General features: G+C 41.0%; 1 protein-coding gene across 1 annotated transcript; it reads left to right on the top strand.

Annotated features, from left to right (window-relative positions):
• Nucleotides 1-229: 229 nt before the first annotated feature.
• On the top strand, nucleotides 230-24,067 carry MLANA (melan-A). Its single transcript, XM_034988022.1, has 4 exons — nucleotides 230-419; nucleotides 4,531-4,627; nucleotides 22,023-22,136; nucleotides 23,619-24,067. Exons 1-4 carry the CDS (start codon nucleotides 343-345, stop codon nucleotides 23,685-23,687), a joined length of 357 nt encoding a protein of 118 aa, XP_034843913.1. The 5' UTR covers nucleotides 230-342; the 3' UTR covers nucleotides 23,688-24,067.
• The last annotated feature ends 3,328 nt before the right edge of the window (nucleotides 24,068-27,395 follow it).

Genomic DNA, 27,395 nt, shown 5'->3' with positions numbered 1-27,395 from the left:
GTTTGTGGTATAGAGTCAAATTGAAAGCAAATGAAGAGCACCCCACCCCAATAATAACTCAATTTCAGTTTTTTGCTTTTGTTTGTAGTTTCTTCTTTGAAATTAATTTTCAGTTGGTGGAAGCAGTTAGAAACCTGAGCAATTTCCACTTGATATCAATGAAAAAAGCAAGTACAAATCCTTTCACAGAGAGAAGCCAGAGGGTCCCAGCTATCATTAATGTTCACCTGGAGAGAATGTCTTTGCGGCTATTTATGAAATGCTGAGTGAGGATGTTCTGAATGTGTTAAATGATGCCTGTGTGCCCCTGCTATTAGGTGTCCTGTGGCCTGTCCCCACAAGATGCCAAGAGAAGAGGCTCACTTCATCCTTGGTTACCCCAAGAAGGGGCACAACCACTCCTACATCACAGCTGAAGAGTAAGTTCAAAACTGAACCCAGTGGGGTTTTCAGTTCACCGTTTGATGACACATCCTGATGATTTCCACAGGCACATGTTTGTGCCTAGTGTTCATTTCTCCAGAGAGTAAAATCCCTGGTAATGTGGTGAGGGGACCCCATGGTCCTACAAGGGGCTCAGGCTTCTGAAGCCATACAGGCAAGGAGATAGGAATGATAACAAGTTGGATCTTGGCTTTTTTGTGTGTGTGTCTGTATTCTCAGTTATTAGGCATTTGCTGTAGGTTCCCCAGCTAGAAAACATCTGTCTGGAGCAAAGTGACTCTTTACTCAAGCCTTGTTCTGTCTACTCCACTCAGGCTCCTGGAGATGGTTTGCAGACAGAACAAAGGTGAGTTGCCAAAGAGCTAGTGAGAATGTAGGGCAGGTATGTGCAACTCCACCTGCAGACTGACCCTAGGGTGAAGATGTTGGTCATAACTTCTGCATCATAATTTTATCCTAAGGAAAGGTGTTTAATAGTATGAATTAATTTTAAATAAGTAGTTATATGAGTCAGCATTTTTAAGTGCTAAGCAATGTATAGTCAGTCTGAGATGCCATCCTTACCTTTGAAAAAATCTTACAGTATAGTGCAGAATTAGGCTCAAGAATAATTTTAGCAAATGTAAGTGCTGTAGTACATCTGCATGTACTAGAGTACCCAAGAGTGTGGTGCTCTAAATCTGGTTCCACCCTCTGAGTGGAGACTCCAATGGAATAAACGAGGTACCAGGTTTTTATTGGACCATGTCTTAAGTGGTCTGGTCAGAACTTCCTGCAAACTTGCTCTCCCTTGGGAAGGAACTATTGAAAAATCTTTACTAGAGTGAACTAGCAGGGGCAAGCAAGATGTAGAACCCATTAAAGGCACTGAGGAAGAATTTAGGCGGGGAGCATTTCCTCAGAAGACCCTACTGGGATTTTCTAACATCTCTGCATGGTCAGCTGGGAACGGGGATTGGGAGATCTTCTGAAAAAATGTCCCAGGAGCAAAAATATACTCTTTGGGGTATGTTTAGGGTACACATGATGTTAGGTAGGATGTTGTTTCAGCTTCTTTATGATGATTCAACAAACTGTATCTCTGTGAAACCTCAGTAAAAAGAGGTTGAGAAGTTCTCTCAGTCAAGAGGGCATAAGTCACTCATGGAGCTTGTAAAATGCAGTTTCCCAGGCCTTGCTTCCAGAGAGGCTGATTTGGTAGGTCTGGGGGTAGGGCTCAGAGTCTGCACTTTAACATGCATCTCAGGTGACTCTACTGCAGGAGGCATTTGGTGACGCTCTGGAGAGTCCTGCCCAGCTGGGTAGTGAGTTCTTTTGGTGTGTCTGGCTATATCCTGATATTTTCCACTCTGTCAGTCATTGGGTATGTGTGTGAATGCAATGTGACTGTGCATAAAAAACTGGAACAGAGCTCTGTCTGTGTCAGGATGTCTAAGGGGATGAACAGAATTGGTGGGTGGAATTGAAGCACAAGCATTCTAGGAATTGAATCAGCTGCCCTCAGTCACAAGAGCCCACTGAATGCTCCTTGTGACAGCTTCATTTCAGGAAAGGATGATATAGCAGGAAAGGCACCAGTTGAGTATCTTAGGCTAGTCACCGTGAATGCTGGTTCTGCCACTTACCAGTTGTACAGCCTTGGGCATTTTACCAGCTTAAAATCATGGGGATACCAGCTGTGACATGAACATCATATCAACCTCAGAGGATTATTGTGAGGATGAAATAAAAGCCTATATGTGGGGTGCTTGGCACAATGCTTGGCATAAATCAGTGCTCAGTGAATTACAGAGTAGCTGCTAAGGTGGTGGTGATGTTGATGAGTCTTGGTAGGTCTCAGCTTCATGATCCACAAAGTGGATGGACTGAGCAGCATAATTAGGTCAGAGTTTTTATCCAGCACTGTCTTCCATCCTGTTTAGAGATGGACAGGATAGACTTGATGCCTGAGCTGCCTTGAGAAGGAGGTGGTCAGGTAGGTGGTATAAGGCAAAGATCTCTCCAGGAGAAACCTCAGCTATATCTTGATTCACCTTCAGCTGCTCAATCTCCTATAAATCACCCAGCTCTGCAGAGCCCTTCTTTAGCAAGTCACAGCACTCTCCACTTTGATCAAGCTGTGATGTGGAAAATCAGGCAGATGTTAGCTAATTTATAGTGTTATACAGGGAAAGCATAGCTTCAGGCCCTATTTCCAGGGCCTTGTGGTAACTAATCATTCCCATGGGCCACTGGACACATGGCTCAAAAGGCTGGCTTAGATGTCCAGATTGCATCCTGCTGCTGAGGAGCAGAGCAGTCTCAGTGACACTACAGCTTTGCTCTAGGTTCAGCTCAGACAGTTCTCCCCAAGGCTGAGCCCTAGTGCTATATCTTTTAATAATTCATGCCTGGCCAATTGGGAGGTGCTTACTGAATATCTGCAGTCTCTGACTCCAAATGTCAGGTGGCGTCTCTGACTTGGCAGCCAAGCAGGCTGGAGAGATCAGGCCTCTTATCTCAGCATCCTCAGGGCTCTATCCCCAGCTCCATTCTGAAATATCTTTTCCAGATCAGTCAGGTGATAACAGAGTAAGCAGAAAGGACTGACCCATCTGGTTTGGTCCTTAATGATCCTGAACTGGATTCCTGGAGCAAGCAGAGGCCTGAGAGGAGAGAAGCTTGCCTAGTTGAATGTAAATATGAGACACATGTCCCAAAAGCTAGGCTGGGCTCTGGAATCCCCATGCAATAGTTATAGTCTTGGAGACCTCTAAATCCCACAAGCCCTATTTCCACCCCTTCAGTTGGAATGTGCCAGCTCTAAGCCCTCAGTGGCTGCTTTACATGCTCTCTCCTTCTCTTCATTACCTTTTCTCCATCCCCCCAAAAAACCTGCTCTGTGGAAAGTTGTGGATCCCCTCATTTTCACCAGAATGTCAATGACCCACAAGAGGTGAAAGTAACAGAGAATTAAGCTGTTAGGACAAAGTAGGATGCATCTTTAAAGATGGTATTTCAGATCTTCAGTTCCAACTGCAAATGGAAAAAAATAATGATGTTGGGGCTAGCATCATGCCCCAAATCCACACATTTATAAATAGTTATTTTAAAGAAGACATTAAATGGCTCATTCATTTTGCAGTTTGTTCATTTTTTATTAATATGTTTGGCCACCCATCCAACTGTCCATCCATCCATCCAGCCATCCATCTTCAAGAAATATTTTTTGAAACACCCAGTGTACCTGACCTTTTCTAGGCATTAAGGACACAAATTAAAAACCAAACCCAGAACCAAAAATCTCATTTGGGAGCTCCTTTCCTAAAAGAGACAGGTAAGCACACTGCCGATTACCACAGAGAGAAGCCAGAATGGGTTGCCATCATCCTGGGAGGGGTTATGCTGAGTCTTTGAACATGATATATTAGTCATGGGCAAGGAGTGAGGGGGTGAGTTTCAGACAAAGAGGACACAAACACAAATGAGACTAACTCAAGTTCAAGTCCTGGCTCCATCTTGTGCTACCTCTGTATGCCCATCAGGAAGACACTTAACATCTGAATCTATTTCCTCATCTGGGAAATGGGGATGATAAGTGGTGCCTACTTTACAGGGTTGTTGTGAGAATTAAATAATCTAATACATGTGGAATATTCATCATGGCACCCAGCTTACAGTAGATCTTAAGTCAAAGTTAATTATTAATCCTTTTTGTGAAATGATAGTTGGAGAAAATATTTTAAACTAGCCCTGATGAAAAGAAAAGATAATTCAGTCTCTGTAAATACATTGTTCACATACGGGTCAGTTGCTACTGCACCTCTTGTGCCTGGAACTTGGGTGCTTAGGCCATGCCAGTTAGCACTACTTGTGTGGGCACACACCTGTGAGGCTCCTAAAGAAGCTCCTGTCCCTGGATATAGGTGCTGGAGGCCTGGTGTGTGGTCAGTGTGGTGCAGGGTGGGGTGGGAAACTACTTGGGGAATGGGATGTGTGGCTTTGGGCTGGCAAAGTCCCTGTGAAGATTGAAGATTGATGCATGTTTCTTCACAATCTAGAACAAGGTTTCTGTACCCAGATGGATTTGTCTATTTCTTGGGCCAGGGCTGCAGGGATTGGCATCCTGATGGTGATCCTGGGAATTTTGCTGCTCATTGGCTGTTGGTATTATAGAAGACGAAGTGGATACAGAAGCTTGAGGGTCAGTAAAATTTCCACTGTTGGGATCCCTCCAGATCCAGGACCCCCTTGCCCTTCTTCCTATGAATTTCTAGGGAGTGGGATAACATTCTCATGATCACCTTTAGCTCTCATTTCTGGTTCCGATGAGTCTTTCTGTACTTCATACTTCTTGCAGTTCTTCCTTTACTTCTGCCTTGGCATGAACCTCAACCAGAAACTTGGCCTGTCTCTTTGGTTCCACTCACAGCAAACTTGAGTGCTTCACTATGTGTGTAGCTGAGCTCTGATAATTGTGGGGTACAGGGGCAGGGGTCCTGATCCTCTTTGCACAGCAAACAGCAGCATGTGAGATGCTCCAGGTCTTACCAATCCTCCTGGGAATTCCCAATGGTTCTGTTCCTCCATTTAGTGGCCTGCTTATCTCACCTTTCTGCCTTACCGCTTTCCTCCCAGGTTCCCTGGGAGTTCCAAGTTCTAACTCTGTTATACCAAGCAACTTAGCATACCTAGGGCCCACCCAGCCATCACTACAATGAGGAAACCGTCCACCCCTCAGCAGCACAAAGGACCACTGGGTTTTTAAGAGGGTCCATTCTCTTTTGATGGCCAATATGGTATTGATGGAATTTTTTCTTCTTCTTTTTTATACTTACTTATTATTTATTTATATATTTATTTATTTATTTATTTATTTTTATTTATATTCTAGTTAGTTGACATACAATGCAATATTGGCTTTAGGAGTAGAATTCAGTGATTCATCATTACATACAACATCCAGTGCTCATAAAAAGTGCCCTCCTTAATGCCCATTACCCATCTAGCCCAGTCCCCACACGCCTTTCTCCATCAACCCTCAGTTTGTTCTCTGTCATTAAGAGTCTCTTATGGTATGTTTCCCTCTCCCCCCCTTTTTTTTTTAATTATATTATGTTAGTCACCACACAATACATCATTAGGTTTTGATGTAGTGATCCACAATCCATTGTTTTCGTATAACACCCAGTGCTCCATGCAGTATGTGCCCTCCTTAATACCCATCACCAGGCTAACCAATCCCCCCCCTCAAAACCCTGTTTGTTTCTCGGAGTCCATAGTCTTTCATGGTTCATCTCTCCCTCCGATTCTGCCCCCCTTCATTTTCCCCTTCCTTCTCCTAATGTCCTTCATGCTATTCCTTATGTTCCACAAATAAGTGAAACCATATGATAATTGATTTTCTCTACTTGACTTATTTCACTTAGCATAATCTCCTCCAGTCCCATCCATTGTGATGTAAAAGTTGGGAATTCATCCTTTCTGATGGCTGAGTAATATTCCATTGTATATACGGACCACAACTACTTTATCCATTCATCTGTTGAAGGGCATCTCAGCTCTTTCCACAGTTTGGCTATTGCAGACATTGCTGCTATGAACATTGGGGTGCATATGGCCCTTCTATTCACTACATCTGTGTCTTTGGGGTAAATACCCAGGAGTGCAATTGCTGGGTCATAGGGTAGGCTCTATTTTTAAAATTTGAGGAACCTCCACACTGTTTCCAAAGTGGCTGTACCAACTTGCATTCCCACCAACAGTGTAAGAGGGTTCCCCTTGCTCCACAACCTGTCCAACATTTGTTGTTTCTTTTCCTGCCCATTTTTGCCATTCTAACTGGTGTAAGGTGGTATCTCAATGTGGTTTTGATTTGAATTTCCCTAATGGCTAATGATGATGAATATTTTTTCATGTGTCTGTTAGCCATTTGTATTTCTTCTTCAGAAGGGTCTTTTCATATCTTCTGCCCATTTTTTTTGACTTGATTATTTGTTTTTCGGGTGTTGAGTTTGAGAACTTCTTTATAGATCTTGGATACCAGCCCTTTATCTGTAGTGTCATTTACAAATATCTTCTCCCATTCTGTGGGTTGCCTCTTTGTTTTGTTGACTGTTTCCTTTGCTGTGCAGAAGCTTTTTATCTTGATGAAGTCCCAAAAGTTCATTTTTGCTTTTGTTTCACTAGCTTTTGGAGATGTATCTTGAAAGAAGTTGCTGTGGGCGATGTCAAAGAGGTTACTGCCTATGTTCTCCTCTAGGATTTTGAGGGATTCCTGTCTCACATTGAGGTCTTTCATCCACGTTGAGTTTATCTTTGTGAATGGTGTTAGAGAGTGGTCGAGTTTCATTCTTCTGCATGTGGCTGTCCAATTTTCCCAGCACTATTTATTGAAAAGACTGTCTTTTTTCCATTGCATCTTTTTTCCTGCTTTGTCAAAGATTATTTGACCATAGAGCTGAGGGTCCATATCTGGGTTCTCTATTCTGTTCCATTGATCTATGTGTCTGTTTTTGTGCCAGTACCATGCTGTCTTGGTGATCACAGCTTTGGAATATAGCTTGAAATCGGGCAACGTGATGCCCCCAGCTTTGTTTTTCTTTTTCAACATTTGCTTGGCGATTTGGGGTCTTTTCTGATTCCATACAAATTTTAGGATTGTTTGTTTCAGCATTTTGAAAAATGTCATTGGAATTTGGATTGGGATAGCACTGAAGGTATAGATTGCTCTGGGTAGCATAGACATTTTAACAATGTTTATTCTTCTGATCCATGAGCATGGAATATTTTTCCATCTTTTTGTGTCTTCTTCAATTTCTTTCATGAGTGTTCTGTAGTTCCTAGAGTATAGATGCTTTACCTCTTTGGTTAGGTTTATTCTGAGATATCTTATGGTTTTTGGGCTATTGTAAATGTAATCGTTTCTCTGATTTCTCTTTCTACAGTTGCGTTGTTAGTGTATAAGAAAGGAACTGATTTCTGTGCATTGATTTTGTATCCTGCCACATTACTGAATTGCTGTATGAGTTCTAGTAATTTGGGGGTGGAGTCTTTTGGTTTTCCGCATAAAGTATCATGTCATCTGCAAAAAGAGAGAGTTTGACTTCTTCTTTGCCAATTTGAATACCATTTATTTCTTTTTGTTGTCTGATTGCTGTTGCTAGGACTTCTAGTACTATGTTGAACAAAAGTGGTGAGAGTGGGCATCCTTGACGTGTTCCTGATCTTAAGGGAAAGGCTCTCAGCTTTTCTCCATTGAGGATGATATTCGCTGTGGGTTTCTCATAGATGGTTTTTATGAACTTGAGGAATGTTCCCTCTATCCCTATACTCTGAAGAGTTTTAATCAGGAAAGGATGTTGCATTTTGTCAAATGCTTTTTCTGCATCAATTGAGAAGACCATATGATTCTTCTCCCTCCTCTTATAAATATGTTCTATCACATTGATTGAATGAAGAGTGATATAGTGTCCTTCTGTGTCTCTAACTACAGACTTTAGTTAGAATCTAATTTGTCTGATATAAGAATTGCTACCTCAGCTTTCTTTTGAGGTCCACTGGCATGGAAGATGGATCTCCATCCCTTCACTTTCAGTCTGGATGTATCTTTAGGTTCAAAATGAGTCTCCTGTAGGCAGCATATGGATGGGTCCTTTTTATCCAATCTGCAATCCTGTGCCATTTTATGGGAGCATTTAGGCCATTGACGTTGAGAGTGATTATTGAAAGATATGAATTAATTGTCATCATGTTGCCTGTGAAGACGTTGTTTTTATAGATTGTCCCTGTAAATTTCTGTTGTATATCACTCTTGGGGCCTTTATCCTTTTTTAGAACCCCCCTTAATATTTCTTGCAGGGCCGGCTTAGTGGTCACATATTCTTTCAGTTTCTGCCAGTCGTGGGAGCTCTGCATCTCTCCATTCATTCTAAATGAAAGCCTTGCCGGATAAAGTATTCTTGGCTACACGTTCTTCTCATTTAGTACCCTGAATATGTCTTGCCAGCCCTTTCTGGCTTTCTAGGTCTCTGTGGATAGGTCTGACGTTATTCTGATGTTCCTCCCTCTGTACATAAGGAATTTCTTCCCCCTAACTGCCCTTAAGATGGTTTCCTTGGTTCTAAGATTTGTGAGTTTTACTATTACATTCCAGCGGGTTGGCTGTTTTCCTTGATCTTGGGAAGGGTTCTCTCTGCCTCTAGGATGCGAATGTTTGTTTAATTCCCCAGATTTGGGAATTTCTCAGTTACAATTTGCTCAAATACATCTTCTAGTTGTCTCTCTCCACTCCCTCTGGGATTCCAATTATTCTGACATTGGAACGCTTCATGGTGTCACTTATTTCTCTGATTCTATTTTCATGGACCCTGAGTTGTTTTTCCCTGGCCTCCTCTTTTCCCTTTTTATCTATTATATTGTCTTCCAGGTCGCTTATTCCTTCTTCTGCCTCCCTTACCCCAGCTGTTAGATTATCTAGATTGGATTGGATCTCATTGATAGCATTTTTAAGTTCTGCCAATTCACCTTTCATTTCTGCCCTTAGAGACTCTATGTTGCCATTAATTGATTTCTCCATTCTAGCTATTGTCTTCACATTTGCTGGCCTGAATTCCATCTCCGACATCTTGGTTATATCTGCATCCATTTGTAAATCTGCAGCATAAGCCATAATCTCTGAGTCTTTTCTATTTTGGGGGTTCCTCCTCCTAGTCCTTCTGTTGATGGGTGTTTGAGGGAATGTACATAGTCCAAATTATTGATCAGAACCCAAGCAAGATGCTCCTGTTTTCTTGGGACCTTAGGTTTGCTGGCCTCTTGTTTTCCCAGCCTGTCTTCTGGGGGAGAGGCCTGCCCTACTGTTACTCAGGCAACCCTGTTTGGGCAGAGTTGCCCTGCCCCCCCATGGTGGGGGATGGGCTCAGTGGGAATAAGTTTTTTGGGGCTTTTGTTCTCTGGTGGCTTTCCCTGGTGGCTTTCTGTGTCTCTTTCGAGAGTCAGAGCAGAAGAGACTGTTTCCAACCCTCTGCCTCAGAGCAGAGAGATTGCAGTCTGTTCTTCAGTGAGCTTCCAGGCCACACTGTCTCCATTTCTGTCTGTGCTGCTATAAACTGCAGCATCCTGGGTTGTGCGCCCCTCCGCAGTGCTCCCAGTCCTGCCTCCAGGTCAAAGCATGTCTCTGCCCTTTGTGATTCTAAAACCGCCAGCTGCTCCCAGTTCGCATGCGTGACCCCGCTGCTCTGGCTTTCCACCCAGGGGCTGCCCTAAAGTCCTTTCCTTTCCCCACCACTACCAGTCTGCAAGTCTGTGCCCCGTCCCCAGTGAACGAGGCTGTCACTCACTGGTGGTGTAGGATCCCCACGGCCAGGCACCCTCCTGCTGCCATTTATCCTCCCATATCTGTCCGCAGAATCATGGCTCCCCGCTTCATACCTCAAAACTAACCACCTACGATGTTCTGTTTGTAGAGATCCAGATCTTTTTACATCTCAGGCTGATTTTGTAGGTGCTCAGAGTGGCCTGGTAGATATCCAGCTCAATTCCAGGGACCAATTGAAATAGGGCCCCCTACTCCTCTGCCATCTTTTCTTCCTCTCCCCAATTTTTTCTTCTTTACCCAAATGAGCAGGAAGCTAACAAATTACACAGTCCAGTCTTAGGGCATAGGGTCTTCCACAAATGGGAAACATCAATTGAGTCTCTAAACCATAAGAACTACAGGTTTCACTTCAAAGCCAGGTAGGACTTTAGCTCTTAAGCATCCAAAAGTATTCTCTATAGTGAGCATGGAATGAAAGAAGAGTTGCAATTTTTCTCTCTGCCTTTTCCCCTCCTTTTTCTTTTTCCCTCCCTCTTTCTTTCCCTCTCTCTCTCCCTCCACCCCTCCCTCTCTCCTTTTTTTTATGACACATCTGAAACTTCTGAGTTTATACATAATGGAAAAAGTTATCTTAGCAAAAGATGTTGGAAGGTCCCCTTCCTCACTCAGCAAACAATTTAGACAAAAGTTTCTGTGATGGAGGGGAGGGTTGGTGTGGGTGGGGATTTGGAGCTTGGCAGTCTGAAGACAGGAAGAAGAAGGTGACAGCTATAGCTTTGACTTCTTCTCCTTGCCAGGAAGCTTGGACAGTCCCGTGTGTCCCTTTCCTAATACCCATTTTGCCAATGTCCCAAATACAAATCATGACAGACAAAGCAAGTTTGGGGGCTGACACAGCCACTGAGCAGCAGCCCTCCAATATGTTGACATTTAGTGGAAAGGAGAAGTTGCTGAGTCTGAGTAAGATTCCAAGTCAGGTACCATAGGAAAGCCTTGGGCTAGGAGTTTAGTGATGGACCTTGTGCTCATATGATACTTCACTGTGGCTGTCCCACAGATAGGGAGGGACTTTGCTCTCTGCCACAGAATTCCATTTGTACCTCTAGCATGGATTTAACATTGTCTTGTAATTGGTTATTTACTTTTTGCCTCTTCCACCCTTTTTCTTTCCCCCATTTATGAACTGGGACAGAGTATTTTTTACTCATCTTTGTACCTCCAGTGCCTGGCACATAGCAGCCACCCAAATCCTGGCATCAGGATTTGGTTTCATTGTCTGTCATTGACTTACTTGGTGACCTTAGATTTTAACTTCTCTGAGCCTCATTTGCTCTATTCTACACCTAGGCACATGTGATGTAATATGATGTGTATCAGTCTTTATTTAATATATATTTTCTTCTGTATTTTTAATTCTGTTTGTATACAAAAACAATGATTTAGTCTTTTAAGGAGTAAAAGCTCTACAAACTCAGTATGTTGGACCCATTTCCTAACTGTCCACAACTACTAGCTTGATGGTACTAGACTAAAATATAATGATTTTTTTTCCTTTCTGCTTCAATACTCTCATCTTAAATTTAATTAAACCATAACAGAGAGTCTTTAATGTCATAAGCTCAGACACTGTGAACATTTTGCTAAGGTTCAAGTTCAACCTACCACGTCTCCATTCCTCCATCGGTGCTTTGCAGAGTTTTGGGAATTATTATGAAATGGAGCTATGTTTAATTTTTAAATTTTTTATTGTTATGTTAATCACCAAACATTACATCATTAGTCTTTGATGCAGTGTTCCATGACTGATTGCTTGTGCATAACACCCAGTGATCTATGCAGAACATGCCATCTTTAATACCCATCACCAGGCTAACCCATCCTCCCACGCCCCTCCCCTCTAGACCCTCAGTTTGTTTTTCAGAGTCCATGGTCTCTCATCATTCGTCTCCCCCTCCGATTTCCCCCACTTCATTCTTCCCCTCCTGCTATCTTCTTCTTTTGTTTTTTTCCTTAACAAGTATTGCATTATTTGTTTCAGAGGTGCAGATCTGTGATTCAACAGTCTTGCACAATTCACAGCACTCACCATAGCACATACCGTCCCCAATGTCTATCACCCAGCCACCCCATGCCTCCCACCACCCCCACTCCAGCAACTCTCAGTTTGTTTCCTGAGATTAAGAATTCCTCATATCAGTGAGGTCATATGATACATGTCTTTCTCTGATTGACTTATTTCACTCAGCATAACATCCTCCAGTTCCATCCACGTCATTGCAAATGGCAAGATTTCATTCCTTTTGATGGCTGCATAATATTCCACTATATATATATATATATATATATATATATATATATATATATATATATATATATATATATATATACATCTTCTTTATCCATTCATCTTTTGATGGACATCTTGGCTTTTTCCACAGTTTCGCTATTGTGGACATTGCTGCTATAAACATTGGGGTGCATGTACACCTTCACATCCCTACATTTGTATCTTTGGGGTAAAGACCCAGTAGTGCAATTGCTGGGTCATATGGTAGCTCTATTTTCAACTTTTTGAGGAACTTCCACACTGTTTTCCAGAGTGGCTGCACCAACTTGCATGCCCACCAACAGTGTAGGAGGGTTCCCCTTTCTCCACATCCCCGCCAACATCTCTCATTTCCTGACTTGTTAATTTTAGCCATTCTGACTGGTGTGAGGTGGTATCTCATTGAAGTTTTGATTCGGATTTCCCTGATGCCAAGTGATGTTGAGCACTTTTTCATGTGTCTGTTGGCCATTTGGATGTCTTCTTTGGAAAAGTGTCTGTACATGTCTTCTGCCCATTTCTTGATTGGATCATTTGTTCTTTGGGTGTTGAGTTTAAGAAGTTCTTTATAGATTTTGGATACTAGCCCTTTATCTGATATGTCATTTGCAAATATCTTCTCCCATTCTGTCGGTTGTCTTTTGGTTTTGTTGACTGTTTCTTTTGCTCTGCAAAAGCTTTTTATCTTGATGAAGTCCCAATAGTTCATTTTTGCCCTTGCTTCCCTTGCCTTTGGCAATGTTTCTAGGAAGAAGTTGCTGTGACTGAGGTCAAAGAGGTAGCTGCCTGTGTTCTCCTTAAGGATTTTGATGGACTCCTGTCTCACATTGAGGTCTTTCAACCATTTGGAGTCTATTTTTGTGTGTGGTGTAAGGAAATGGTCCAGTTTCATTCTTCTGCATGTGGCTGTCCAATTTTCCCAACACCATTTGTTGAAGAGACTGTCTTTGTTCCATTGGACATTCTTTCCTGCTTTGTCAAAGATTAGTTGACCATAGAGTTGAGGGTCCATTTCTGGGTTCTCTCTTCTGTTCCATTGAACACTGTCTCTGTTTTTGTGCCAGTACCATACTGTCTTGATGCTGACAGCTTTGTCATAGAGCTGGAAGTCCGGAATTGTGATGCCACCAGCTTTGCTTTTCTTTTTCAACATTCCTCTGGCACTTTGGGGTCTTTTCTGGTTCCATACAAATTTTAGGATTATTTGTTCCATTTCTTTGAAAATAGTGGATGGTATTTTGATGGGGATTGCATTGAATGTGTAGGTGGCACTAGGTAGCATTGACATCTTCACAATATTTGTTCTTCCAATCCATGAGCATGGAATGTTTTTCCATCTTTGTGTCCTCCTCTATTTCTTTCATGAGTATTTTATAGTTTTCTGAGTACAGATCCTTTGCCTCTTTGGTTAGATTTATTCCTAGGTATCTTATGGTTTTGAGTGCAATTGTAAATGGGACCGTCTCCTTAATTTCTCTTTCTTCTGTCTTGTTGTTGGTGTAATAGGAATGCCACTGACTTCTGTGTGTTGATTTTATATCCTGCCACTTTACTGAATTCCTGTATGAGTTCTAGCAGTTTTGGGGTGGAGTCGTTTGGGTTTTCCACATAAAGTATCATATCATCTGCAAAGAGTGAGAGTTTGACTTCTTCTTTGCTGATTCAGAAGCCTTTTATTTCTTTTTGTTGTCTGATTGCTGTGGTTAGGACGTCTAATATTATGTTGAATAGCAGTGGTGAGAGTGGACATCCCTCCCACATTCCTGACCTTAGGGGGAAAGCTCTCAGTTTTTCCCCATTGAGAATGATATTTGCTGTGGGTTTTCATAGATGGCTTTTAGGATATTGAGGTAGGTACCCTCTATCCCTATACTCTGAAGAGTTTTGATCAAGAAAGGATGCGGTACTTTGTGAAATGATTTTTCTGCATCTATTGAGAAGATCATATGGTTCTTGTTCTTTCTTTTGTTAATGTATTGTATCACCTTGATTGATTTGGGGATGTTGAACCAACTTGCAGTCCAGGGCTAAATCCCACTTGGTCGTGGTGAATAATCCTTTTAATGTACTGTTGGATCCTATTGGCTAGTATTTTGGTGAGAATTTTTGCATCCATGTTCATCAAGGATATTGGTCTGTAATTCTCCTTTTTGATGGGGTCTTTGTCTGGTTTTGGGTTCAAGGTAATGGTGGCCTTGTAAAACGAGCTTGGAAGTTTTCCTTCCATTTCTATTTTTTGGAACAGTTTCAGAGGAGTACGTATTCATTCTTCTTGAAATGTTTGGTAGAATTCCCCTGGGAAGCCATCTGGCCCTGGGCTTTTGTTTGTTGGGAGATTTTTGATGACTGCTTCAATTTCCCTAGTGGTTATAGGTCTTTTCAGATTTTCTATTTCTTCCTGGTTCAGGTTGGTAGTTGATACATCTCTAGGAATGCATCCATTTCTTCCAGGTTATCTAATTTGCTGGCATAGAGTTGCTCATAATATGTTCTTATAATTGTTTGTATTTCTTTGGTGTTGGTTGTGATCTCTCCTCTTTCATTCATGATTTCGTTGATTTGGGTCCTTTCTCTTTTCTTTTTGAGAAGTCTGGCCAGGGGTTTATCAATCTTGTTAATTCTTTCAAAGTACCAGCTCCTAGTTTTGTTGATCTGTTCTACTGTTCTTTTGGTTTCTATTTCATTGATTTCTGCTCTGATCTTTATTATTTCTCTTCTCCTGCTGGGTTTAGGCTTTATTTGCTGTTGTTTCTCTAGCTCCTTTAGGTGTAGGGTTAGGTTGTGTATCTGAGACCTTTCTTGTTTCTTGAGAAAGGCTTGTATTGCTATATCCTTTCCTGTTAGGACTGCCTTTGCTGTATCCCAAGATTTTGAACAGTTGTGTTTTCATTTTCATTGGTTTCCATGAATTTTTAAATTAATCTTTATTTTCCTGGTTGACCCATTCATTCTTTAGTAGGATGCTAGGATACTCTTTTTTTTTTTTAAAGATTTTATTTATTTATTTGACAGAGAGACACAGCGAGAGAGAGAACACAAACAGGGGTGGAGAGAGAGGGAGAAGCAGGCTTCCCACAGAGCAGGGAGCCCGATGCAGGGCTCAATCCAAGGACCCTGGGATCATGACCTGAGCCGAAGGCAGACGCTTAACGACTGAGCCACCCAGGCGCCCCTCTTTAGTAGGATGCTCTGTAGTCTCCATGTATTTGAGTTCTTTCCGACTTCCCTCTTGTGATTGAGTTCTAGTTTCAAAGCACTGTGTTCTGAAAATGTGCAGAGAAAGATCCCAATCTTTTGGTACCAGTTGAGACCTGATTTGTGATCTAGGATGTGATCGATTCTGGAGAATGTTCCATGGGGGGGCGCCTGGGTGGCTCAGTTGGTTGAGCGACTGCCTTCGGCTCGGGTCATGATCCTGGAGTCCCGGGATCGAGTCCCGCATTGGCCTCCCTGCTCGGCGGGGAGTCTGCTTCTCCCTCTGACCCTCCTCCCTCTCATGCTCTCTGTCTCTCATTCTCTCTCTCTCAAATAAATAAATAAAATCTTAAAAAAAAAAAAAAAAGAGAATGTTCCATGGGCACTAGAGAAGAATGTGTATTCCATTGCTTTGGGATGGAATGTTCTGAATATGTCTGTGAAGTCCATTTGGTCCAGTGTGTCATTTAAAGTCTTTATTTCCTTGTTGATCTTTTGCTTAGATGATCTGTCCATTTCAGTGAGGGGGGTGTTAAAGTCCCCCATTATTATTGTATTGTTGTCAATGTGTTTCTTTGCCTTTGTTATTAATTGTCTTAAATAACTGGCTGCTCCCATGTTAGGGGCATAGATATCTACAATTGTTAGATCTTCTTGTTGGATAGACCCTTTAAGTAGGATATAATGTCCTTCGTCATCTCCTATTACAGTCTTTGTTTTAAAATCTAATTTGTCTGATATAAGGATTGCCACCCCAGCTTTCTTTTGGTGTCTATTAGCATGGTAAATAGTTTTCCACCCCCTCACTTTCAATCTGGGGGTGTCTTTGGGTCTAAAATGAGTCTCTTGCAGACAGCATATCTATGGGTCTTGTTTTTTTTATCCAATCTGATAGCCTGTGTCTTTTGATTGGGGCATTTAGCCCATTTATATTCAGGGTAACTACTGAAAGATAGGAATTTAGTGCCATTGTATTGCCTTTAAGGTGACTGTTACTGTATATTGTCTGTCTTCCTTTCTGGTCTATGTTGCTTTTAGACTCTCTCTTTGTTTAGGGGACCCCTTTCAATATTTCTTGTAGGGCTGGTTTTGTGTTTGCAAATTCCTTTAGTTTTTGTTTGTCCTGGAAGCTTTTTATCTCTCCTATTTTCAATGACAGCCTAGCTGGATAAAGTATTCTTTGCTGCATATTTTTCTCGTTTAGTGCTCTGAATATATCCTGCCAGTCCTTTCTGGCCTGCCAGGTCTCTGTGGATAGGTCTTTGCCAAGCTAATGTTTCTACCCTTGTAGGTTACAGATCTCTTGTCCTGAGCTGCTTTCAGGTTTTCTCTTTGTCTATGAGACTCCTAAGTTTTACTATTAGATGTTGGGGTGTTGACTTATTTTTATTGATTTTGAGAGGGGTTCTCTGTGCTTCCTGGATTTTGATGCCTGTTTCCTTCCCCAAATTCGGGAAGTTCTCTGCTATAATTTGCTCCATTATACCTTCTGCCCCTCTCTCTCCTTCTTCTTCTTCTGGGATCCCAATTATTCTAATGTTGTTTCGTCTTATGGTATCGCTTATCTCTCGCATTCTGCCCTCATGATCCAGTAGTTGTTTATCTCTCTTTTTCTCAGCTTCTTTATTTTCCATCATTTGGTTTTCTATATCACTGATTCTCTCTTCTGCCTCATTTATCCTAGCAGTTAGTGCCCCCATTTTTTATTGTACTTCATTAATAGCCTTTTTGATTTTGACTTGGTTAGATTTTAGTTCTTTTATTTCTCCAGAAAGGGTTTCTCTAATAACTTCCATGCTTTTATCAAGTCCAGCTAGTATCTTTAAAATCATGATTCTGAACTCTAGATCCGACATTGTACTAATGTCCATATTGAATAGGTCCCTGGCAGTCGGTACTACCTCTTGTTCTTTTTGTTGAGGTAAATTTTTCGTCTTGTCATTTTGTCCAGAGGAGAATAGATGAATGAGAGAACAAAATGCTAACAGGGTCACAACGTCCCCAGAAAATATACTCTAAACAAATCAGAAAAGACCTGAAGCCAGGGTAAAAGAAAGGGAAAGGAAGAAGAAAGAAAAAGAAAAAGAAAAAGAAAAAGATAAAAACAAACAAAAACAGAACAAAACCAAAAAAACCCAGAATACAATCAAATATGATCAGGCTGGTGCATAGATCAGTACCACACACTAGATTTGGGGTGTATTTTGGTCTGTTAGAAGAATGTGCCCTCCAAAATTTTAAAGAAAGAAAAATATATGTACAAAAATGTGTTGATTCAATGATGGGATGGAATATGACTCTAAAGATGAAAATTATAAAAAATTTTATAAAAGGAATTGACAAGATAAAAAGTTGTTTGAAAAAAGAAAGAAGAGGATTTAAAAAAAAAGAAAAAAGAAAAAAAGGGAGAGAATGTGATCAGACAGGAGACTAGAACAAAGACACACACTAGAGATTTAGGGTATATTTTGATCTGTTAGAAGAAAGTATCTCAAAATTTTAAAGAGAGAACTACTTATATATATATATGCCAAAAGTAAGGGTAACTACTATGAAGGGATAGAATATGACTCTAGAAACGAAAAATAAAAATGTTTTTAAAAGGGATTGTTAAAATGCTGGTTGAAAAAGGGAAAAAGAAAAATTAAAAAAAAAAGTTAAAGAAAAAAAATTCCCTTTGAAAGACTAAAGAATTCATGGTAAAAAAAGCCATGGATTCCATTTGCATTATTCCCCTAGCACTGGAGTTCTGCAGTTCTCATTGATCCATAAACTTGGTCTTGGCTGGCTGTTCTTGCTGATCTTCTGGGGAGGGGCCTGTTGCTGTGGTTCCCAAATGTCTTTGCCGGAGGTGGAATTGCCCTGCCCTTGCCAGTCCGGACTAAGTAATCTGTTTGGGTTTGCTCTTGGGAGCTTTTGTTCCCTGCAAGCTTTCCGTCCAGTTTTGGTGGACTAGAGTGAAAATGGCGGCCTCCCAATCTCTGCCCTGGAGGAGTGGAGAACTCAGGGCCCCGCTCCTCAGTGAGCCCCCAGAGAAAAGCAGTCACTCCCGTCTCCCCGCTCTCCGCCGCACTCCGTGCTCTCCCGGCCTGTGACTGAGCGTTTCTATCTCTGGCACACGACCCCGTGCAGAGTCTCCAAACCCAGCAGATCCCTGCGGTGCACTCCCACGTGCTCCTCCCGGAGGAGGAAGGGGAGTCTTTCCGTATTTGCTGCTTGTTGGGTCCCTGCTGGAGGAGCAGTGGCCCGACTGTACCGCAGATCACGGTTTATGGCAACCCGGAGCTGAGAGCCTGCTCCTCTGCTCCCTCTCTGCAGCTGGCTTCCCCGCTTCGATACCTGGGACCTCTGCCACACTCAGGCACCCCCCGGTCTTTCTGTGACCCTGAGGGCCCCGAGACCACACTGTCCCGTGAGGGTCCCCCCCCCCCCCCCCCCCCCCCCCCCCCCCCCCCTGCCCCCCCGGGCGCCCCCCGCCCCCCCTGCCCCGGGGGGGCCCCCCCCCCCCCCCCCGCTTAGCCCCTGGAGCGTCATCCCTCAGCGGTGCCGACTTCTAAAAGTTCCAATTTTGTGCTCCATGGCTCTATCACTTGCCAGAAGTGGCTGACAGAGGCCCCTCCCCTGCCATCTATCCTCCCGAATATCACCTTGGATTCACTTCTCCACACGTCCTACCTTCCATAAAGTGGTCGCTTTTCTGTTCAGAGTTGCTGCTATTCTTTTCTTTGATCTCCTGTTGAGTTCGTAGATGTTCAGAATGGTTTGATTCCTATCCAGCTGAATTCCTGGGACCAGACAAAATCCAGGTCTCCTACTCCTCTGCCATTTTGCTCCACCCCCTCGAGATGGAGCTGTGTTTAAATTCTCTGGTTCCCATAGCGTCTAAAAATGCTGTCATTTATTTTTAAATTAATATTAAAATTTTGTTTTGAGACTTTCACATGTCCTGAAAAGCTGGGTTGAGAATCACTAGTCTAAGAAATTTATGCAAAATTATGTACAATAGCACACTAAGTACTGCATTTAATTGCTTAATTACCTCCCTGCCTCTCTTTGGAGATTTTTTTTTTCATTTTGTTTAGCTCCACACCCAATGAGGAGGATTCTTTTGATTTCAAAACCGAAGCACATAAGGGTGCCTGGGTGGCTCAGCTGGTTCAGTGTCTGACTTTTGGCCTCAGCTCAGTTCTTGATCTCAGGGTCAGGAGTTCAAGCCCTACATTGGGCTCTACACTGGGTATGGAGCCTACTTAAAAAAATACTTGTAAGCCAAAGGATATGTGACAATAAATGCAAGCTTCAGATACCTGAGTTAGTCCACCTTTAGCAACCTGTTTTAAGCTTTGAAAAATTTACTCACCCACTTTAATTGGCCATTGAACGGTAGCAAAGTTGGTTGGAATTAAGATTTCTTAAAATGTTTCCACTGACACAATTCTCTTTAGCCCTGAAAAACATCTTTTGAACGGAAAGACTGCTTTTTGAGGCAACTTGTTTCAGCAGGAAATGATTTGTAAGGGGATTAAAGTTGTTTTTGTGTTTACCAACTTTATCCTTTCACTTAGAAGTTTAGGACATAATGCTTTTTGATTCTTGGAGAAGAATTTTGAATTCCCTGCTGACAGCTCAGTTTATACTCATTTCTCATATGTTGTGTTTCTCAATGCATGGTCGGGAGCCCCTGTACTCAAATCTCCTGGAGCTCTTGCTAAAATGCAGATTCTGGGACCCTCTCTCAAGGTGAGACCCAGGAAGCTGCCTTTTAAAATGCATGCTGAAGTTTGAATGCAAATGCAGAGAACTGGCAGTGAGCTGGGGGAGTAGATCATGCTCCTATCCTATGGCAGGTGAGAAATTTATAAATAAGAAAACGAGGGGCGCCTGGGTGGCTCAGTTGGTTAAGCGACTGCCTTCGGCTCAGGTCATGGTCCTGGAGTCCTGGGATCGAGTCCCACATCGGGCTCCCGGCTCAGCGGGGAGCCTGCTTCTCCCTCTGACCCTCTCCCCTCTCATGCTGTTTCTCTCTCTCTCTCTCTCAAATATATAAATAAAATCTTAAAAAAAAAAAAAGAAAACGAGTAGAAGTGATAATTGAGGTAAAGGGAGAAAATGCATTAAATACCTTACCTGCAGCATATTGCTGGGAGTTGAGGAGAGATGCAGAAACTTCCTGCATCCTTACATCAAGATTAGGGCCCTTGTGCATATATTCTTCCAGGGGGGTAGCATCAATAATAATTTCAGACTAGAGTTAAGGAAAACCACTTCTTTACAGTCTGCAGACTGTGTCGTTATCAGGCCCAATCCATGTCTGGCTTCACCTCATTGATGTTCCAAACACTTCTCCTTGAGAAACCTACCTTGATGCCCTCTTCCAACCTAGTAGACCCCAATGATCAGTCACAATCTGCAGAAAAGGCTGAAGAGCTGCTCAGCATCTGCACAGCCTCCTTTTCTATGGCCCCTACTTGGCCCCTCTGACCCCTATGCATTATCTGCCCAGTCCTTCTAAGGATCCGAGTATAGCTGGGTCACCCCGGTGCAGGCGGTGCTTTGTGTGCAGAGCAGTGGTTCTCCATGTGGCCCTGGATCAGAAGTTTTGACAGTATCACCTGGGAACTTGTTAGAAATGTAAATTAGGGGCCTCACCCTAGCTCTATTGTGTCAGAAATTCTGGATGTGGGCCCAGCAATCTGTGTTTAACAAGCCCTCAGGTGATACTGATGCATGCTAAAGTTTGAGAACCACCACTGTGGAGAATTTAACAATAATAATAAAAGAAACTAAAAGTTAGTCTTTTTATTATCACAACGTGCCAGCAATTTTAAACTATGTCAGTGATGAAATACTCCACCTCACCATGGTGGACAACTCCTGAAGTCCCCACTAGGGTATGTGTCTCTGTCCTGTACAATCTGTTGTTATTCTATTCTAGGGATGGAGAATATCACCCCTAAACCTATGCAAAGCACCAAACTAAGCTTTCACCCACCCCTCCCCACAATAACTCAGGGTGCATAACTTAGCCTTGGATTGACTTATCATGTTGCAACTTGACTTGGAAGCTCAGGCTACAACCACAACATTTCTACCACAACATATGCATTCGTAGTGTTTAAATATTTTGCTGTCATTATGGAAAAGGCAGAAATAGGCAGTGTGTCCCTGCTGCCAAGTTTCTCCTATGCTTGCCCTAAGATACCTCACTAATTTGATCACCTCCACTTGCAATCATTCTCTGAGGTTCTGGGGCACCTTTGTAGCTCAGTCAGTTATGCGTCTGCCTTTGGCTCAGGTCATGATCTCAGGGTTCTGGGGTCAGGCCCTGCATCAGGCTCCCTGCTCAGCAAGGAGTCTGCTTCTCCCTCTCCCTCTGCCCGTAACCCCCTTCATGCACTCTCTCTCAAAGAGATAAAATCTTTTAAAAAGATCATTCTCTGAGGTTCATTGTTCAGATTAATTCTTTTTCTCCTTCCCTTCAGAAATATTCAATGACTAACTAATGGGTGTCAGGCACTGTACTAAGTGCTTTATCTTTAGTTTTAATTCCTACAACTCTTGAAAGGTAGGTGGTATTATCTTCATTATTACAGATAGGATTCAGAGAGGTAAAGTGACTAGCCTGAGGACACATTGCAGGTAAATGGCAGAACCAAGATTAAAACCTATTCTTAAAAATAACTTCAGCTTTCTTCTCTTTTCTTACTGAACTGAATTCTTTTTTTCTCACCCACTGACCTTCATGCATTCACATTTCAGGACAAAAATATTCATGCTGGCACTCAAAGTACCTTAACAGGAAGATGTCCATTTGAGAGGTTTGGTCACCAGGACAGCAAATTCCCGTTTCAAGAGAATAACTGTGAACCTGTGGTAGGTTGAGATCCTGCATTTCAGTGTTTATTATACGGCTGCTTTTAACTCAAAGGAATAAAATTATTCCAATTTAAAGAGCAAGAGCAATGTGAAAATACTTGATGCTACTAAACTGTACATTTAAAAATGGTTAAAATGGTAAATTTTGTTATGTATATTTTATCATAATAAAAAATAAACAATAACAAAGATTAAAAAACAGGGACGCACAGAGATTTTTTTTTTCTTTATTTATTTAACAGAGAGAGAGAGAGAGAGAGCACAAGTAGGCAGAGCGGCAGACAGAGGGAGAGGGAGAAGCAGGCTCTCCGCCAAGCAGGGAGTCCGATGCGGGGCTCGATCCCAGTACCCTGGGATCATGACCTGAGCCAAAGGCAGCCGCTTAACCGACTGAGCCACCCAGGTGCCCCCACACAGAGATTTTCTTAAATTGTGTCCTCTCATACCCAGATTTTCCAGGATCAATGATGAAATCCCTACATGTAAGATCCAAAGGAAGAACTTGATTCTGGATACAATACTTTTTGTCTTATGTCTTTAGTATATTTGCCTTTTTCTGAATGTAGATATATATAAGGGAGGGGAAAAAAGCATCTGTGATTAATTGTATAAGCTGTTCAGTCCAACAGGGTAGCTGCTGGCCACATGTGGCTATTGAGTAATTTGAATTAAAATGTTCTAATACATACCAGATTTCAGATTTGGTATGAGGAAAAGAATATAAATAATTCATTAATGATTTTTATATCAATTACATGTTGAAATGATAATATTTTGATATGTGGGATTAAATAAACTATATTATGAAGATTAATTTTACCCGTTTCTTTTTATTTTAGTAATGCACCTACTAGAAACTTTAAAACCACGTATGTGTTATACTCTATTTCTACTGGCCAGCATTGGTACAGATGCAGTATATCATAATGGTTTAAAGAACAGACTCTGGAGCCAAATTACTGAGAAGTTTATGACCTTGGACAAGTAACTTGACTTCCCTGTAACTCAGTTTTCCAACATATAACATGAAAACAATGAAAATACTCCTAGAATTGTTGTGAGCATTAAATGTTGTGCTGTATTGACAATAGCACTGGTCTTTAGACACAACTACAAGGATCTATCTATGTGGTATCAATGTAATGTATATTAGTGACTTTAAACAGCGTTCAAGAATTCACCAGTTAGGGCTTGGGACTTCTACCGACAAGGATAATGAAGGTATAAATAAGTTTTTGAGATTTGGGGAAGGCTGTTAGCTCTATTTTTCTCTACTCCTCCCCTCCCCCCAATGTTTCAACATACACACTTGTGAAATTTAACAATGATTATCTTGTTGGGTGGGAATTAAATGTGGGCACTTACAAGTTTCAGTCCAGAGAAGTAGTATAAATATGATGCTGACCACTAACTTTACCCCTCTCCCAGAAACCTATGCATTGTTGCCAAGCCCATACTCTCCCTTTCTCATTCTCACAGGTTCCCAGTGCTCCACCTGCCTATGAGAAACTCTCTGTAGAACAGTCACCACCACCTTATTCACCGTGAGAATGCTGAGAGATGATGAAATGATTTCCTTTACACTTTTGCTGGAATTTAATATGGACATCTAATGTTCTACTTCAGAATACTGTAGAAACAGTGTACATCACCTGGCAATACTAATTGAGGGAATGATGAGAAATCTTAAAATGGAAAAAACTTTAGTCAATAAACATTGTAATGCCTATTTGTGCTAGTAGTAATTCTAATAAATTTATGGTGTTATTTTCTGAGACAGAGTTCAAGTGTGTGTTCTGGGACCATTCAATTTCTTTTTAGTTGAAATTTGGCTAATACCTAACAAACTACCATTCTGATTTTTGAAGAAGCAACCTTTTGACCAACATGAACTCTTAACAGAATTGTTGCAGATGAGTCTGTGCCATGAAGTGCTCACAAAGGATACCTTTATAGGTTTAAGACGAAGAGCTGATTGACTTACCAAATTATAGTCAGATTCATCTTGATTAGGAAAGTGTCAGTAATGTCCGTGTTCTAAAATTTCATGATGCTAAAATAACACATTGCAGAGATCCTATATCTTGAGTAATACATATAATAAATACAGTTTTAATTACATTTCACTTCAAGACTCAATGCTATCACAATTAATGACAAAATGCTTTTGTTAAACCAGAAGGTTGTGTAAGGTAGTTTGGTTGATGTCTTGCCTAAAATGTTCCAATGGCAATTTAGCTTCTTTGGGCTGCCAAAGCCCTCTCAAAAAAACATATAGAAGTAATCATAAAGGATCAAAGATTCTAGAATGGTGTGGAATGGTGGAATGGCGCATTACAACATTAAAATTTTTTTGTTGACAATTACATATCACCTATACTATTATTTATCTAATATTTAGTCTTTCAGTCAACTCATTTAAAAATTTTTTTGGCTTAAATTATCACCACCCTAAATGGAAAATCAGGATCATCTTCCATAAGTAGAAGATAACCATAAAAAAGAAGATAATAAAAGTATTTTTATTCAGACCTAGAAGGATACTGATGATCACGGAAGGCTGAGACCTGCTTTTTTATTTAAGAGGGAAATTAGAAAGAAACAAAGAGCTTTCTTGCAAGAGAAAGAAATTACTTTCTTGCTATGTGACTCAGTGTTATTTAATGCTGAGTCAGTAAACCACCTAAAATCATCTTGTTTCATCAGAAACACCAGTGTAGCATAACTGCTTCATTTTCCACCCAAGACAAGATTGCACTGAAGAGGAAAAACACTGAATAAACAGACTTATACACATTGAAAAAAGTCACTGAAGTACTGAAATACCTCCCTACAGTTCCTTATTCTGTCCAGTCTTATCACTTAAAACAAGCCCTCTCCCTTTTTAACTAATAAATGAACTCTAAAGTAAACTTCAACAGAATTTGGCCAGCTCCTTTCCTCATCACAAGTCCTAGTCTAAGCCTCAATCCTCCACATCTATAGAACGTATGGCTTGGGTTGCCTGAGTGGCTGCAGTCAGCATTTTCTCCTTGACCAAATGTACTGGACAAATAATATCACTTATACACTATTTGTGCAGTAAGCAGTTAGAGAGTTTTGTTTTATAGAGCCTGGCCTTCCCTCCTCCTCCTGCTCTGCACTAGCCTTCGGATAGTGTTGTCTGATGCTTGAGACAAGGCCCAAGTCTCTATGTGTTTCCACAGGAAATTCTGTACTGCCTCCTTGTTTTTTTTTTTTTTTTTTTTTTTCTTTTTTTTTACAGTTAACTGAGCAGACATACTTTAAGGAGAAAAAGAAAAAAGAAGATCCATCCCAAAGATATTCTGCCTGGGGTTAAAGTAGGTGAAGAGACTAGACTGATTACACAAACCAATGAAGCCCTCAAGTCACCTCCAGTGAAGACCAGTCCTCTGAAATCATAAACACTGAATTTTGTAGCACTTATAAATATCTGGACTGGTCCACCCATCACTTGAGAAAAAAAAACAGAAGTGAGTCCCCTAAACTTTCATTTTCATGGCTTGACTTTAAAGACAGACACAGTCACTTGAAGATGCAGCAAAATCCCCTCAATCTCAAGTGACTGATGCCAAAACATCTTAAGAGCATCTCAGAAGAACATCCCTCAGAACATCCCTCATGATTGGTTTGGATAAAAACACTCAATTTTAAGAAAGCCTAAAACTGTTATTCTAAGAAGCTGTGCAATGGAAGAAAAGTGTGGGGAATGAAGGAACAGAAAACAATGCTTGACAATTTGAAAACACAAATAAAAGAGGCTTTAAATTATAAAAAGAGCCTGTTAAAATCTCTAAAACCACACTGAAGAGAAGTTTGCTTGCTCTCTTTAGAGACAATTATGTGGATGATGGCAACTTGGAATTAGACAAAGAGAAAATCAGAAAACTGAGAATCCCTGGACTGCCAATTAGAAGTCAATTTGAAGAAATACACTGATGCTGTTAATTTTTTCTTAATAAGGCTTGAAGGAGAAAAACAAGGACAACTTAAAAAGTGAAGGAAAATAAATGAATCAATCACTTTTAATTCAAGTGAGGGGTCTCCAAAATGAACAAAAATCTTTGCAGTCTAAAAATACTGCTTGAAATTCAAATTAAAAAACTTCAGTTACAACTTCAAATAATGCTGAACTGCAAGAACATGTAACGCATATCTGCAGAAAATCCATCAAGAAGAGAATTTACTGCTTAGAAATCTGGAAGAAACTTCCCAAAGTATATGAAGCCATATACAACAGGTGACTCCTACAGGGAGATGGTCTTGAGAAAGAGAAAGAAATACTTCCTTTTATCAAAGCTGGATTGTCTCCCATGAGAAAAGAGCAGCTTGGCTGAGAGAAAGCTTGCCAGAAAAATAATCACAACAAACAAAATTTGGCTCAAGAAGTGTAAATTCCAGCTCTTCCCAAGTGGCCTCCACTGTTCCAAATGAACTCCTGGGCAGCAGCTAGAGAGTATCAGGAGACCCCCGGGATCATCCATCAGGTGTCTGGGTCACCACAGGTTTGATTCAGGTTTATAGGACATCCACAGCAGGACATCTGTCTTTTCTCTTTAAAAGTAATTTAGAACAATTTCTTTCTAGTTTAACTGTTTTTACTTGATGTTATATATGCTCAAATAGAAGTTTTTCTAGAATAATTCCTAAGATAGTTTTGCCAATCTAGATGGTTTTAATAAAATTCTTCTGGAGATTAGATCATTTCATTTGATCCTCTAGAATTAGATCCAAATAAGTATTGTATTTAGATTGAACTAAATGGTCTACTCTTAAGCCATAATTGAATTTTTACATGATCACGGAAAAACATTTAATCAATAAACACCATTTATATATGCTATGAACTAACATTGGAAGAAATCTATAAAAATAACAATATTTATCTCAATGAATTTTGGTTTAAAAAACAATATAAAACAAGAAACCCACCGAAAACAAAACCCCAAACCAAATCAAACGCCACCCTCCAATTAAACCTATTAGTCTTTTTATTAGTTTAGCACTAGATTCATAGATTAATTTAGGGCAGATAATACTTTGTTGATGATATTCTTCGCTGCTAAAATGTTTTTTGTTTTATGCAAAGTCTTTCCCTTAAACAGTAACAACAAACAAATCCTTCCTCTATACTTCTCAATCTAAATACAGGTTTCTTCCACTATCTGAAACTAGAGTGTTCTTATGAAAACTTGTAAGCCGACACGGTGTAAAGTGGAGATAATTACCATTAAT

Source organism: Mirounga leonina, unplaced genomic scaffold, assembly GCF_011800145.1.
Source record: "Mirounga leonina isolate KUSES-001 unplaced genomic scaffold, KU_Mleo_1.0 Mir_447, whole genome shotgun sequence".
NCBI classification, from domain to species: Eukaryota; Metazoa; Chordata; class Mammalia; order Carnivora; family Phocidae; genus Mirounga; species Mirounga leonina.
This window is presented reverse-complemented; position numbering and strand designations above follow the sequence as displayed.